The sequence below is a fragment of the Manacus vitellinus genome, unplaced genomic scaffold (genome assembly GCF_001715985.3).
Source record: "Manacus vitellinus isolate BGI_N305 unplaced genomic scaffold, ASM171598v3 scaffold_64_pilon, whole genome shotgun sequence".
Classification (NCBI taxonomy): Eukaryota; Metazoa; Chordata; class Aves; order Passeriformes; family Pipridae; genus Manacus; species Manacus vitellinus.
This window is the reverse complement of record NW_021940718.1, coordinates 2,207,699-2,222,854: the sequence shown is the minus strand read 5'-3', so window position 1 is coordinate 2,222,854 and position 15,156 is coordinate 2,207,699. Positions and strand designations below refer to the sequence as shown.

The following is a 15,156-nucleotide window of genomic DNA, read 5'->3' as shown; positions in this document are numbered from 1 at the left end:
GCGGGCTGGCGGCGGGCGGGCGGCAGCTCATTCAATCCGCCGCACCGGGGGAGGGAGCGCTAAGATGGCGGGCGGGCGGCCCTCCGCGCGTTCGCCCGCCTGGGACATGCTGTCTACGGCGCCAAGTGGCGCGGGCCGCAGCGCGCCCGCCATTTCGCTGCCCGCTCAGCTGAGTGGCGGCTCCGGTCGTCCTCCCTCAAGGACAGACCCGGGAGTGGGGCCGATCCTGAGGGGAAGAGGTTTTGGTGGCAATGCCGGGAGGGACCGGGACAACTGACAGGACAGGACTGAGCCTCGCCCGGCTCTGCTCCCGCTGGGGTCGCTTCCCGGGTCCGCCCGCGGGGCTCGGGCCTGTGGGGTGACGGGTTCCCTGACAGGCTGTGTTTGTGCGTTTTCACGGTAGTTCCCTAAAACATCGTCCACAGGCCCGTGTGGGCTGTGTGAGCTTGCCGTGCTTTGCTGCTGGCTCTGCACAGGTCAGCGACCGGCTGTGTGCTGAAATCGGGCGTGGAGAGTCTTGGAGAAAACACGGATCAGCGTTTCCCAAGGGCGAGTTTTTAGGAGAGCTGATCTGTCGGTTTCAAGAATTCAGTAACTTCTTCCTAAGTTTTACTGAGAGGGTGCAGTGCCTCCCGGTCTGGTCGTTCCAGAAGGAAGCTACCCTGAAATCCTTTTGCAGTCCCAGGGAATGCAGCCAAACTCTGTACACGTTAAAACCCACTGAGAAGTTTTCCCTTCCTGAAGATTTGGAGTAGTATTTTTCCCCAAGACCCCAAATTCTGTCAGTTCTTGCACGTTAACTGGTAGAAACTGGATTACCATTCCCAAAGCTCTTCCTGCTCTTGGGCCTTTTAGCTGCCAGGGAGGGCTGAGAAAAGGGAGATTTTTCTGCCTGAGAGGTACTAAAAACAGACTCGTCCATGTGGAGAGCAAAGAGAAAAAGTAAAATGAGCATGATGCAAAGGTGAGAGGACAGGTCTGGATAGAGAAACAAGAAAGACAGCAAGAAAATACTGCACACCACGTGAAAAGAAACTTAGGTAGCCAGGGTGAAAAAGCAGGTGTTTGTCCTCAAAACAGAACTAAAACGATGCTCATGTTAGAGGATTTGAGGTTCTAATAACAAGTACACCTCAAACTGAAAAAAACCTGAATAAATCCAGGAATTCTGGATGCTCAATACCCTTGTTGTCAAATAGCTGTAAGTCTCTCTTGCCATCACTGCCTATCTTTAGGGTAAATCACGGGTTTTTCACCTGAATGCATTTGTCTCAAAATGTGTATCCAGCACAAAAAGAGTTGTCCTGGCTCCTCTGCGTACAGCAGAGTGCCTGTCCCACCTCTCTGGGGATAGCACTGCCCCTTCACCTCCCGAGACCCAGGGCAGGGATTCCCTCCCCAGCCTGCGGAGCCGTGGGTGTCAGTGGGTTACCCGGAGGGGGTTTATGAGGGAGAGCTGAAATGGAAGCGAGATTTTGGGTTTTCCTTCTCCCCCACCGCCTGCGAATGGAGACCATCGCTTTCAAGATTGCCAAGCTGCATCGCTGGATCCAGTGGGCAGTGGCTATATACGTTTCTTTCTCACTCTCATCTTTTCTTTTTCCTTACTCTCCCTTACTCTTATCCTGTCTTTCTCTCCCCTATGCATTTTCTCCCCCCCCCCCAAAAGTTATCTCTATGTCACATTGTTATATGACAACACCCAAAATGCTGGCATACCTGTTGATACAGAATTGTTAAAATAAACCTTACCAATATACGTTTTCAGACACCGATTATTCAGTGTCGTTTCACTCTAATCCACCCCAAGGGAATTATTGATAAGAACCTGGGTTACCCTCCTCCCCTTTTTCTGGGACGGGTCGTAACATTTTTGGCAGAGACCCTGCCCTTTCCGAAGGCATGTCCACAACCTCCCTGCGCCAGGGTCTCTGCTGGCGGGGGTCTGATGCGCACCTTGGTGTGAAACTCAGCTTTCCGACAGAACCCAGGCTGCTTTTGGCTTGAATTCATCTGGAAAAGGAAGCGGCGACGAGAGACTACAAATCCCAGGGTGCTGCGGCCGCTGCTCGCGGGGCGCTCGGATCCTGCCCCATCCGCCCGCTGCCCTTTGTTGAGCCGCGCTCGGGGTTCGCGGCGAGCACCGCGCGGGGTTTGAATTTTGGCGCCTGTCTCCGGACTGTAACTGCTGCTGGGCCGGCTCCAGGCCCAGCCCCTGCCCCTGCCCCAGCTCCTGCCCCCGTCTCTTAGCAGCGCCGGCTTCCCCCGGGCAAACAACAACAACAACAAAAAAATGCCTCTGAGCATCAAGCCGTGCACTCAGAGTGAACGTTTCCCGTATGTAGTATCCGATTTCCAACACCAACAAATTCGTGGAAGACCAGCTATAAACTTCGGTTGTGTTGAGCCAGAAAAAAAATATTTTAGGAATGGTGAAAGCAAGCCTCTGTATAAGCATTTTTGGGTTAGGTCATTTCTTCTCTTGTGATTTGATGTGATGCTCTGTGCATCTGTCATATTTTAGAAATTCTTTAAACCTTTTGCCGATTTTTGATTGATAACGTAATCCAGATGTAAATCCTCTGTTCATGAAGTTTAGCCCAAGCTCCCCTATTGTTTTGTCTGTCAGATTTTGTAGATAATGGCTTAGAAACTTTGAATGTTTCAAGAGGTTTGGGTTTGTTTGGGGGTTTTTTGCCTTCTAATTTTACTGGATATTTTCATAGTGCTGCTTTTTACTGTGTTGAAGTAAAATATTTTTTTCCAAAATATACGTCCTGAAATATGCCTCAATAATAATAATACCTGGTTTTTTTCCCTGTACTTTCCAGAAAGTCCCTTTCTTTAGCAGTAACCAGAACACTTGCACACTTTCATCCTTGATGCCAGTTTCCCCTCCTTGTTACCTGAACATGTATGTTCACTTTTCCTATCTCTGCTAAAAAGAAGAGAATGTTTTGAGGGTGAGATGGGGAGAAGAAGCATCAGGGAAGAAAGGGAAGTGCAAAAGCTGAGAGCCCACTCACCAGCTGTGTTTTCCAGGGAGTGCAGCACATGCTTTAGTTGTGGAATTGGCATCTGTTCAAATATTGGTCCTCTTGGATGCCTCCTATGACAGGGATTTAATATTGGACCAGGGTCAGTGTGGTTACTCATCTCTCAATATTTAGCAATTAGTTTTTCATCAAAACCCTCGAGAATTCTTTGCTGCCCAAAACAATTTTATTTACAATAAATTCCTCCTGCTTTGACCAGTTGGAATGGATTTGTTATCACGAGACACAGTAATTTAGTGTTTGCCAAAGGGACAATCTAGGGATGTGTCAGCCCTACCTGGCTGGGGGAGCAGAGGGCTGTGGCAATCCCTGGGGCTGCTTTACTGGCCATTCAGATTGGGAACCTGCTCAGGGCACGCTGAGGCTCCTGCCTCACCCACTCTCCCAGGTTTTCCTGTTGTGGAAAGTGGAGCAGAGGAGGAGGCTGGTGCAGGTACAGGTCCCACCCTGATCCAAAGTCAGGAGCTTGGAAGAGCCCTGGGCTCAGTATTGAAGCTCTGGCTCAAAGGCACTTGCAACATATCTGACTGCCTGGGTAGGTTAAGAATAAATTTTTGGGATGTCAGACACAGACATCAGGGACAGGCTCTGTCTAGCACTGGAGTGCTTCTCCCATCAGGTAAATGAAGAAATTGGTTCCAGTATGTAAAAGACAAAGGAAAACCTTGTGCATCCTTTCATGCAGAGCACCTTCTTACTCGTTGACAAGTTTCCTGTACATTTGGGTGTGACTAGTTTCCTGATGCTATCTGGGATTTCGTAATGACTCTGGGATTTCATAATGACACTTTCACAGAACTGGGGATACAGGATTTCCACTGCTATTTCTTACCTCAGCTGCTTTGGTTTATCAGCAGCTGCTGCCATGCCCTCCCCCTTCTCATTCTACATTTTATATTTGTATGTCTTTAATAGCAGGATTATTTCTGTCTTTTCTGTAGCTGTCTAACTCTCCCCTCGTGTTCCTCCCCTCACTCAGAACAGCCAGACAATGTTTAATTGATTGTCTCAGATATTGTCATTAATTTCAGGAAGGGGCAAGGATTGCCTCAGAACATTTTCTTATCAGTCTGAACTCAAACTAGCCTCAGCATTACTGCTCAAAAAAATTGCTAGCAATGACTGCAAGTCTGGAAGAAGCACTCATACCTCACCACAGAGTTCTTCTCCAGAATTTCATCTTTCATTGAATAAAGTTGCTTCCAGCAATGTCAGAGCAGAAAGCACCAAAGCAAGTAGAGAAAATGAACAGTATGCCATGAGTCATGGATGAAACCTTCCTCATCCACTACAACAAAGTTTGCTGAGATGTAAAAAAGAGCAAAGAGGAACAAGGTGCACAGTTGTGGGGTTAAAGGATTAAGGACAAGGATTTTTTTCAAGACAAGACACCATGCTGTAGAGGGTGTATTTATCTCTGATTCCAGCACATAATGTTTTGCAGGAACTTTGAACAATAATAATCTTTTGCTACAGCATTTACCTCCTTATCAAGGCGGAAGTCAAGTTATATTACACTGGGGGGAGTATTAACCAGGTCTGGATGGAGAGAATTCCAGTCTGTACTTGGGATTGTTCACTCCTTTGTGGCAGGAAGGTGAGCAGTGGCCCTTTAGACTCTTGTACCGAAAGAAATGAGAATTTACTTCAAAATACATCTCATATATTCCCCCCATCTCAACAGAAAAGTGGCAAAGGAAGACGCTGGGGGCTCAGTACTCAGGGCTCCCCAGCTTTTCACAATTCCACTTTGTCATTTGTCCTCAGAGTGATTTGCTTATAACAGCACCTACTAAAAGCAGCCCCGTCTGTCACACGGGAGCGCCACGGAGGTTTCCTGCAGTTCGGCTCCTTCGCAGCCTCCCCCGGGGGCGCAGAGGACGCGTCGGGTGTGACCCACCGGCCTTCGGGGAGCATCACCTCCGAGTCTCACCCTCGCTGGCTCCCCAGAGTTCAGGAGTTATTCCAAAGTAACAGGGAGACAGATTTCTTGGCACTGAAATGCTGTGAAAACACCACTGAAAACAGATGAGCTGGCCAGGTAGGAAAAATCTCCCGGTTTCCTCCCCGTCAGGCTGTGGCAGCCTTTGGAGCCGGAGCCGTGGGCAGTGCAGAGCAGCTGCTGTTCAGAGCGGTGAACAGAAAAATTACTCTAAATCAAGCAAGGGATTATTCATATCACCTTTAATGAAATATTGGGCCAGTAGTCTCTAACACTGTGAGTTTTGCCTTTCAGAGCTGGATTTTACTGTAGTTGTACTTTCAGCGGTCCAAAGATAGAAGTGTCTCTGCAGCCTGCCAGGGGAGCCCCCGGTTCTCAGCGCTCCGTGGAGTTCGGGCTCCGAATCTTTTAGACATTTGGCAGCTCGGAGAGCACAGTGGAGGAGGGTGGGGGCTGGCTCCGAATGAGGTTCCTCCGAGTTCACAAAGCACGCTTTATCAGCCAGGAGCAGTCCCAGCGCTGCTCCAGGAATCACTGAGGTCATTGGAGCCGGGGGAGCTGTGGGATGGGAGCGGGCAGCGCTCACGCCCCTGCACTGTTACATAAAACCTGGCATGATCTCCGCACTAACGACAACAAATCCGGGGTTTTTTTCAAAACAACCATTTGGCGCCTAATTTTCAAATCCGCAGCCCAACTGCAGCTGGCTGGGTGCCCAGTCACCATAGAGCTATTTACATATTTTCCTCCAGCAGCTGCAGTAACCTGTTCCCTTCCTCGTGTCTGGCCAGGCTGGCTCAGCCTTTTTCATGGTCTCGCTGGAGAGAATGATTTCAATATTACGCTGTTGAACAAACAAACAAACCAGCTCCCAGTGTGTTGGGAGCTCAGTTTTTAGTGAAGAAAGGTCAAAGCAGAAACCTTTGTCTCCCCCTTGAAAGAAATATCTACTTATTCCATCGTGCACTGTAATGTCAGAAATGCTGCATGCATCAGGAGCACTGATTCTTTAAGCCAGAGCTTCTGTCAAAGGTGAAGTTTACTGAGTAAGCACGTGAGAGGGGAGAAGACGAGCCTAGGGAGATAAGAAAGTATGTGCATGGGATCAGTCTCTCTTGGACATATTACATGATTAATCAAGGAGATGAAAGGAATCCTTTCTGCAGCTCCAAAGTATGCTCTGCCCAAGATCTCAAAGTATTTCACAAAGGATAATTCTCAAAGCTTTATGATGGTCTTGCACCAAAATTAAGATGACCATGAAGATTAATCAGTTAATGTCTATATGTCTTGAGCTTGATGGAGTACCTCTGTGAATCTGGCTTTAAGGTCACAGAATCATAGAATCCCAAAATGGTTTGGGTTGGAAGGGACCTTAAATCTCATTTCATTCCACCCCTGCCATGGGCAGGGACACCTTCCACCAGCCCAGGTTGCTCCAAGTCCCCTCCAACCTGGCCTTGGACACTTCCAGGGATGGGGCAGCCACAGCTTCTCTGGGTAACCTGTGACAGGGCCTCCCCACCCTCTCAAGGGAGAATTTCTTCCCCATATCCCATCTAACCCTGCCCTCTGGCAGTGGGAAGCCATTCCCCCTTGTCCTGTCGCTCCAGGTCCTTGTCCAAAGTCCCTCCCCAGGTCTCTTGGAGCCCCTTTAGGTACCTGTCAATGCATCTGTCTCATTGGAAAACATTTTTCCAGTCCACAGCTGGTGCCAACAGTGAAGTGCTGGAGCTTCCAAACACTTGTTTGGAGCTGTATGTCCTTGAGAAGAGGAACAGCCCTGACTAACCATGAACCTACAACAGGAAGCCATTTGCTGTCTTGAGTTGGTACAGTCAGGAGAGACCCTGCCCTACCCCACTCTCCTGCAGGCTGTGCTCTGTACTGAATGTTGAAGGCCAGAAGCATCACATCACTTCTTTCTCTACCACCAGCACACTGTGGGTGCATGTGGGTGGGCAGGTGCAAGAATCAGATGTTTTGGGCAGCCACGAAAAAAGAGATTTGCTTGGATGGAGTAAATGGGCAGGAGCTGCAGCAAATGAGAAGCTTTTGGTTGATGGAGGTATTTGCAGGCTTCCTCTGCACTGCTAAACCCCAGTTCTGGGTATGAGAATAGCATAGCTTTAGAGGATTTAATTTGGTTTACAGTGTCTGCAGAAATCTTGCATTACAAGGAGAACCAGCTTCAGCTTTGCCCTGTGTTGTGTGGTGTGACAGACTGGCATAACTGTCCTGCCAAGACTGGGGCCATGGTGCAGGGGGCTGAAGAGATGTCCTTGCTCGGTGGGTAATCTGCCCAAGTGCAGGAATTTAAGGCTGGGCCTGCTCTGACTGAACCTCTGAGCTTCTTCAAGTGCAGAAGGTTACATATAACCACGTGGAATCCAGAAAAATAATTGCTGGTTTCAAAGCATTGAGCATCCCAATCTGCAGAGAACTTACAAGTGACGTGGATTCACTGTCTGACAGTTCTTCCAGTGCACCAAGGAGACCAGGCCAGTTCTCCCTCAGCACATCAGGACAGATTGCCTCAGTCTGCCAGCACAGTGTCTGCCTCTGTTGCTCCCAGCAGTGTGGGCAGGTCTGTGATACTCCCATAGGAAATGATTCAGGACATTCTCCATCTCTGGGGCTTTACACCATTAATGGAGATGATCCCAGTCCAGTGCATGTGTGTGCAACCCCTGTGGCACATGTGGCTGTGTCCTTAGTCCCTGCTTGAGGTCTAGCACCCATTTGGTGGTTGTCTTGGAGAGTGGTCTACCTGAAAACACTGTTCTGATGTGTGAGACCCAGACTCAGCTTTAACCAGTGGGATTAATCTGGTATTTGCTGGATAAAAAAGAAGCAGTTGATAAACCATGATGCAGCTGTTGCTGGGTTTGCATTTTTATGACATGTTTGGAGCAGGAGGTCAGCGAGTGCTGGGAAACTGCAGGAACCTAAATGGCCTCAGGATGGAGAAAGGCAGAGAGGCTGTTTGGGGGTTGCATGGTCAGCTTTTACTGACAATTTAATTCAAAAAGCAATAAGGAGTTAAGTCAGTGATGCATCCTCATGGGGAACACCACGTGCGTGGTGGATGTTGCATGGATGGGCCTCCATTGCAGGAGCCAGAGTGCCAATGGTTGGAACTGTGCCTCCTCTCTTTTGTGCCAGTATTCTGCTGGTCTGAACTGGTCTGGAGAGGCAGAAGCTCAGATCTGTGCAAGCCTGTCACGTCTGCACGTTGCAGAACAGAAATCACTGCTTGCCCTCTCTACCCCTGCTAAGCAAATACATTTGGATGATCCGTCACTCGGTGGTTCTGGTTCAGTGGCCACCCCACCCAGTGGCAGGGGTTGGGTCTGGAGGACTGGCCTGAGGCCAGCAGGAAGAACACCTGTGTTCACCACCTCAAATACCTCCACCCTACACCTGGCAAGGAGCTCGGAATCCTTCCAGTGTAGTGCCTAGAGGTGCTCAGCCAACCTCAGGACGTCTTTGACTTCGTAACCAGGACTCCCAGAAGGAGGAAATCCTGTGTGAAGAATCCACACTTCTAAGGGCCACCCATGGGCACTGTCACTGCTGAGCCCTTTGCCTTTGCTCTGTCTTTACACAAATTCCCCACCCTGCACATTTCTCCTTTGGTGTCAACAACAGGCAGCACCCTGGCCACACCAACCAATTCTTGACCAATTTTCCTGTTCCTTCTTGTCAAAAATACCTTCTTATGTAAAAGAAATAGCAACATTTGCTTTCTACAGGGCTCTGCTGTTGGGATATATACAAGGAAGGACTGACACCTCCTTGGAAGGTGGATACTCGAGTTACTCCATTCCCAGGAAAGAGTCTTGCAGGGTTGTCCCTGCCATCCTTGGCCTGTTGGTGTGTCTTCTGAATAAACTCACTTTAGGAAGGACCTCCCATTTGCAGTTCCCCCATCTTCCTCAACCCTTGCATCATTCTTGCTGCTTTTCTGGCTTCCTTTGGCCTGAAGACCTGAGTGAGCAGTGGTCACTTCCTGCCCTGCAGCAGGTCACAGGTATGGCCCAGACTCTGCAGGTGTCCATAGCCTCCAAGGATAAAGCATGGGCAATCTATCCATGCAAGCAAGGAGTGGGAAATGTTAGAGCTCTAAGCCTTTGCTGAACATGCTGTGTCATGAGATCAGTCATGCAAAAATGCTTTGTAGCTGCCTGGTGGCACATGGTGCAAGCAGAGAGCACAGCCCAGAGAACCAGCTCACACACAGCTGCTCCTCTGGAAGTGTCACTGGAGAATGAAGGGGAGCCTCTGTGCTGGGGAGCTCTTCTTGCCTCCACCGTGGCTGGTCAGAGATCCCTTGGGGTGGGTACGAGACGTGCCATTGCTCAGTGGGACCTGGTCTGGGCAGGCAGTGTCCAAGCACAGATAGTGCCAGTGTGCTTCTCTTATCAGAAGCACTGGGGCTGCTCAGGTGAATGGGCACGGGTCACCTTGGGGCTGCAGGAAAGTTTGTGCCAGGATGGCAGGATCCTTCACAGGCACTCTGCCTCTGCAGCTGTGCCTCCTTGCCCTGCAGCACCTGCCTGCACAGGGCACAGTGGTTCACAGCAATCGTCCCCTTCGCTCGCTGTGACTGCTGCCCATGTCCTTGTCTGTGCTGCAGAGTGAGCACCTCACCCCACCTTCCCCTCCTACCCCCCTTCATGGCCAGGTCCCCCACTGGCTCGTGCTGGCAGCCCCTTCTCCTGTGCCCTGTTCGTGCACAGCCCAGAGCTGCACCCTGGGCCTGGGGGAGCTCCTTCCTGGAGCCCAGAGCAGCATGTGCAGGTCAGGGAGAGCCATGGAGGGCCAAGCACACAGTGAGCTGGAAATGAGGGACAGCTCCAAACCTCCATCTGAACCTTGAGGTCCCCACAGGCTCCACTGAGATGCCAGTCTGGGTTCCTTCTTCTCTCTGGAAGCTCCTTATGGCTGGGACAGCCCAAGACCCCCCTGGCACAGTGACAATTGGGTGGAGCTCATCCAGCCTCTGGCACTGCCCAAAGGGGCAACATCCCCTTGCTGCCCCAGCCATACCATCCAGCCTGCTCCCCATCCTGGCAGTGCCAGACTCTCAACTGGCCCACCAAGGGACTGAGGGCATCATCCCCACAGAAGCCATTCCTATCCACATGGCATCCAGCCACTGCAAAGCATTGGCCACCTTGTAAAAGGCAGCAGGAACACAAACAGGACTTGCATTTGTCCAAAGTGGCTGTTTCTCAGGGAAATCTGTGGGGCTATAAATGGTCTTTCCCACCTGGTAAGGGTGAAACCTTTCCATCCCCAGCAGGAGCAGCAAGGGGGAGAGGTCAGTGTCACCATGGTCCCACTGCACTGTGTGAGCCCTGGTACAGCAGCTGCAGGGGAAACTGAGGTCCCCTCTGTGTGGAGCCCTATTAGAAGGCAGGACATTTGCTTCTGAATGACAGAAACAGAGGTTGTTGACCCAAGGATATCCTTTTCATTTGGAAGTAATGAGCAACTTACATGGAAGGCCAAAGCTGAGGCACCTATAACTGTAGTACAAAATTAAGGCATTCCATTGCATGGCAGCAGTGGTGAGGCTTTTAGCCCAGGCTGTAAAATCAAAGTGTTGTAAAGGCCCAGTGCAGCCTAGAAAGGTTAAATCCCTTCCTTCAGCAGATGGGATCAGCCTGCCTGGACTGACAGCTGCAGATGGTTCCTCTGCTCAGGCAGAGGCAGTTGGACAGGCCAGGTGCTCAGAAACCAGGGTTCAGCAGAGGCTCCAAGGAACAGGCAAGGGTTGTTTTCCAGTTTTTCCTGGAGCAGCTGGACTCGGAAACAGTTGCTGATCTGTAGCAGCACGGGTGACAGCTTTAGCAGTGCACCAGGGCTATAAAAGAAGCCTTTGCACGAAACAGAACATCAGAAATGCAGGCAGCCTTCCCTGTTCATGGGTGTTACACACAGTGATCAGGGAGCTGCTGCAGAGGCAGCTGCTTTTCCCCTTGCAGGAGGGCAGCTTCCTGGATCCTCTGTGTGTGTCTGTGTGTCCATGCACACGTGCTGCTCCAGAGGGGAGACCACGGCTTGAATGAAGCAGCTGGTGCCCTTGCTTGTGCAGTGTAGAAGGAGGATTTAGCCTGCTGTTTTCTCTCTTGGCTTTGGTGGTAGAGGCTGTTGGTTTCTGATTTTGCTGTGAAAAGTCTTGCAAGTCATCCAATACTTCTGGGGGGTATTGTCTGGATCCCAGTTCACTTAACTAAGAACAGTATTTTCTTTAAAGTCGGGTTCAAACTACTTCACCTGGAAGACCCAGGGGCCAGAGTGAAAACTGTCCTGTGATGTGCAGAGCAGTGTTTTGTTTAAAAATGTGCTTGAACCTAACTAATAAACCACCACCAAAGACACTGGTTAGAATCTCTGATTGTCTTAAAGCAGGGCTTAAAAACTGTGTAAGAGAGTCAGTGAGGAGCAGGGTAGCTGTGTGGCAGAAGGCAGCCAGAGGTTGGCCTGGCTGGGCTGAGCATGTTCCCTGTGCTGAGGCAAACACTGTGTGGGAGAGGGACAAAGTGCCCAAAGGCAGCAGGATCATTCCAGCAGTGAGGACTCCGCAGTGACCTTCAGTTCCCTTTCAAGGAGCTTAAGCAAGGAAGCCTCAGTTTGGCTCTGATTGCTCCTTGCATGGTTCCATTACACACCAGGGACTCCTCTGGCATGTCACCAACAGAGGCTGACAGACCCTTCTCCAGCTCTGTCCCATCCCCTCAGAAGAGCACAGTGGAGCATTGGTGGCAACTCCCATCAAGTGCCCAAGCAGGGCCAAGACAGCACAGCCTGTGTGTAAGAGGGGCCTTGCTCATCATCACATGTTTTCTGTATGACAGAGCCACAGCCACTTCTTAGCTGGCAGAGAGATGTTATCACTGCCATTGTCCCCACATCCTCTTTTCAGAGCTCTGTTCTGTCGTGGTGCACGGGGGTATTTCCATCCCCTGCTGTGAGTAACTATTTCCTGGAAGACAGCAAAGCTCCATCACTTGGGGGAACACCCTGCATGGACAGTGAAGCACAGGGCAGACCTCAGTGCAGAACCACACAGCCCTGAGCCTTTTAGAAGTGAGTGGAGCTTTCAGGTGTTTGAGGACCAGAAGCCCTCCAGCAGGACAGGCAGGATACACTGGGGAAGGGGCACTTCCAGAAGAAACCAGACATGGAGAGCAACAAAGTCTCAGCTCAAAGGGGAGGCCTCTGGCTACCTCTGGGAATGGTGCTGAGTTCTTTCACACTGGTTGTTATGCATATTTTTGTTAATTAACATAAGACAGTTGTCTCTGAATTTAAAGCAGCCTGGATTTAGGTGTGAGGCTGAGCCTGTCTCCTGCTTGCTTTCTCGATGCCCAGCCTACTTGGGGCTTCTGGCTCACAGGGTGACCTGTGCTGCTTGCTGGAAAACATCTGGCAGAAAAACACATCTGGATTTTGGCAAATGCAAACACCTGCATCTTACAAGGCCTTGGCCAGGGAGGGATAAGACAGGAAGGTGGAGCACTGCTGGACAGCAGCAGGCTACTGTCCTGCCTTCTGGGGAGATGATTCAGTTCATACTTGGAATCACTGGATAAAGGGCCCTCACTGCTGTGCCAGCCATGGGAGCGTATCCCAAGAGCATCTTTCATCTGATGTTACACAGCAGCTTGACAGTGACCCTCTGGGAATTCTGGCTCCCATGGCAGGAGGGAAAGGAGCTCTGCCTTTCCATGGTTTGCAGGTGGTGGATCTCAGAAGGGGGGTGTGGCTTTTTGGCCATGACAGCAGGCAGGGGCCTTGCTGAAAGAGGAGTGGGGTCAAATGGACAGGTGGAAATCAGTTTGTACCTGGTACATCTGCCTGCCTTGAGGCCCACAGCTCTGCAGTGAGCCAGAAGAGCTTCAGGTTCAGCAGACAATGGGGTTCCAGGCACCACCATTCAGCTGTGCATCCTGGGCCTCTGTCAGGCAGTGCATAGGTTGTGCTTATCCTGTACTTGGAAAAGAGGAGAGACACTAAAATAAACCTTACCTGTCTTGTGGCAGAGAACAGCTTTCTCTTTATAAACCTGGAGCAGCTGGGGAAGGGCAAGGTGTTCACATGCTGCACTTTTCCTTCTTTCCTTGATCTTCAGCCAGGTCAAGCTGAACTCTGGCTTTTCCAGTTCTGTCCCTGCATGTCCATGCAATGCCTGTGTATGTCTCTTGGCAGCTTCAGTGCTGCTTCCACCCTCCATCTTCTTCATTTTTGTATTTAAAAGTGATGCAGAATTCTCCACTCAGCCAGTCTGGCCTCCTGCTGTACTCGCTTGATGTTGGGATGGGTCGCTCTTGTACTTGTTCTTCTCCACTGAAAATTCTCTGACATCTTCATGGCTCTCCTATGAATTTGATCCAGTTTATTGATGTTTTTCTTGCACTGCAAGGCCTGAACACAGAATGACCTAACGAGTGCCAGGTGAAGGGAGAGATCCCTTCCTGGACCCTGCCAGGTGCATGTCTGTCCATGCAGCCCAGGACACGCTGCAGATGTTCAGCCTGTTTATTGCCCACTGGGCCCCCGTGTCCATCCCAGCAGAGCCAGTCTGTCCCAGCCCAGGACTTCAGATTCAGCCCCAATCCTGTGGTTTCCTCTACCTTATCTCCCTTTTTACTGTCCCCTGCCACCAGGCTCACCTGGTAGGGTCTTTGCTTATAATGGCTCTGAGAAAGTAATAAGCCAAAGAGTGAGGGGATTTGATGCAGAATTCAAAGAAAGAGGGAAATTCAGCAGAGATGCAAACCATTTGCAAATGCTGAGAATGTGGGAGAAGGCATTGTACCCGTGTTGGAATGGGGCAAAAGCTTCTGGAAACTGAAAATATGGATTTTCTATGAGGGACTTGTGCAGGCAATGAGGCAGGAAACCTTGTCTTGGGGAAAAGGTGTAGGGGAGGGCATCCAGTGAAGCACAGGGAGGTCAGATGATTCAAAACTCAAGGGGAGTTTGGGAACTGTAGATCCACCTGTTTGTGCACTGAATGGGAAAGAAGGTGGTGTCCTGAGGGGAAGGTGGCAACAGCCAGGGCGTGTGAGGGAAGAGCCCCGTGAGGGAAGAGCCCCGTGAGGGAAGAGCCCCACGCCACTGCAGACACTGCTGGGGGTTGGTGCTCGCAGGCCAGGCAGGGAAGCAGCCGCTGCCTCCTCCTCCTCCTCCTCCTCTGGGCACAGAGTGTTTATTTCAGGGCTGCTTGTGCCTGGTGGTGCTCACAGAGACAGAGCAGGTGGGAGCCCCTCCTTCGTCACCCTCAGAGCTGAGTGAGTAGCCCCGAGGCAGCTCCAGGCAGTGTCAGGAGAGGTGACAGGAGAGGTGACACCTCCTTCTCCAGCCCGGGGCTGCGGCAGCTCCTCCTGCGAGGAGCTTGTGCACAGGGGAACCCTTGGCTGCCCCGTGTGATAGTTCTCATTAGCAAAGATCATATCAAACGCCTGTTGATTTTACAGGGGCAGATTAGCAATAAATTTGGCATTCCTAATTTTTTTTTTGGCTGACTTTTGGAAAGCATTTGCTAATGTTTGATATTAGGAAGTATTTCTGAAGGGCGGTTCCCTCTGTCCAAGACAGTCACCCTCACCCTGTGGATGCCTGTCCATACTCTGCCCTCTCGTGGGGGAAAGCATCGGAGCCCACACCTGTCCCACGGCCCAAGGGTTCCTTGGTTCCTCACCGCTGGAATTTCTGTCGTGGGTGGTGGAGCCCAGCGGGTCCGTGTGTGCGCCGAGAGCGCTGCCCTGGGACGAGCTCTACGGCAGGATGTAAAGGTCCTGTATTTGTTCAAAAAGCCAATACCTCCAAATTTTGAATTAAATTAATGCCTTCAACTCGGTATTTTCAATTTCGACAAATTAAACAGAATTGTCTTTGAAAGCAGAAAACAGTTGAGCGTGTTCTCTTCAGTTCTCTTTCAGAGGTAAGAGTCCCGTATCTTTTATTCCAACGAAATTGTTTAATTTGTTCCTTTAGATTTGTCTGTCAAACGTCATCAGACCCCACCCAAGTGATACCAAAGTTTTAATTGGTGGGGGAAGGTCCGTGAGCGCGGGGCTGAGCGGCCCTGGGGGTCCGGGACCCGCGGGGACCCCGAGAAGCTCCCCCGGCCCTGAGGGACGG

At 50.7% G+C, this 15,156-nt stretch overlaps 1 protein-coding gene across 1 annotated transcript in view; it reads left to right on the top strand.

Moving 5' to 3' along the window:
• The first annotated feature begins 251 nt into the window (after nt 1–251).
• Nucleotides 252–15,156, top strand: part of RPL36 (ribosomal protein L36) — a 17,105-nt gene continuing 2,200 nt past the window's right edge. The window contains exon 1 of the mRNA XM_029963886.1: nt 252–353. Coding sequence (XP_029819746.1) covers nt 252–353 — 102 coding nt within the window. The remainder of the gene's footprint in view (nt 354–15,156) is intronic.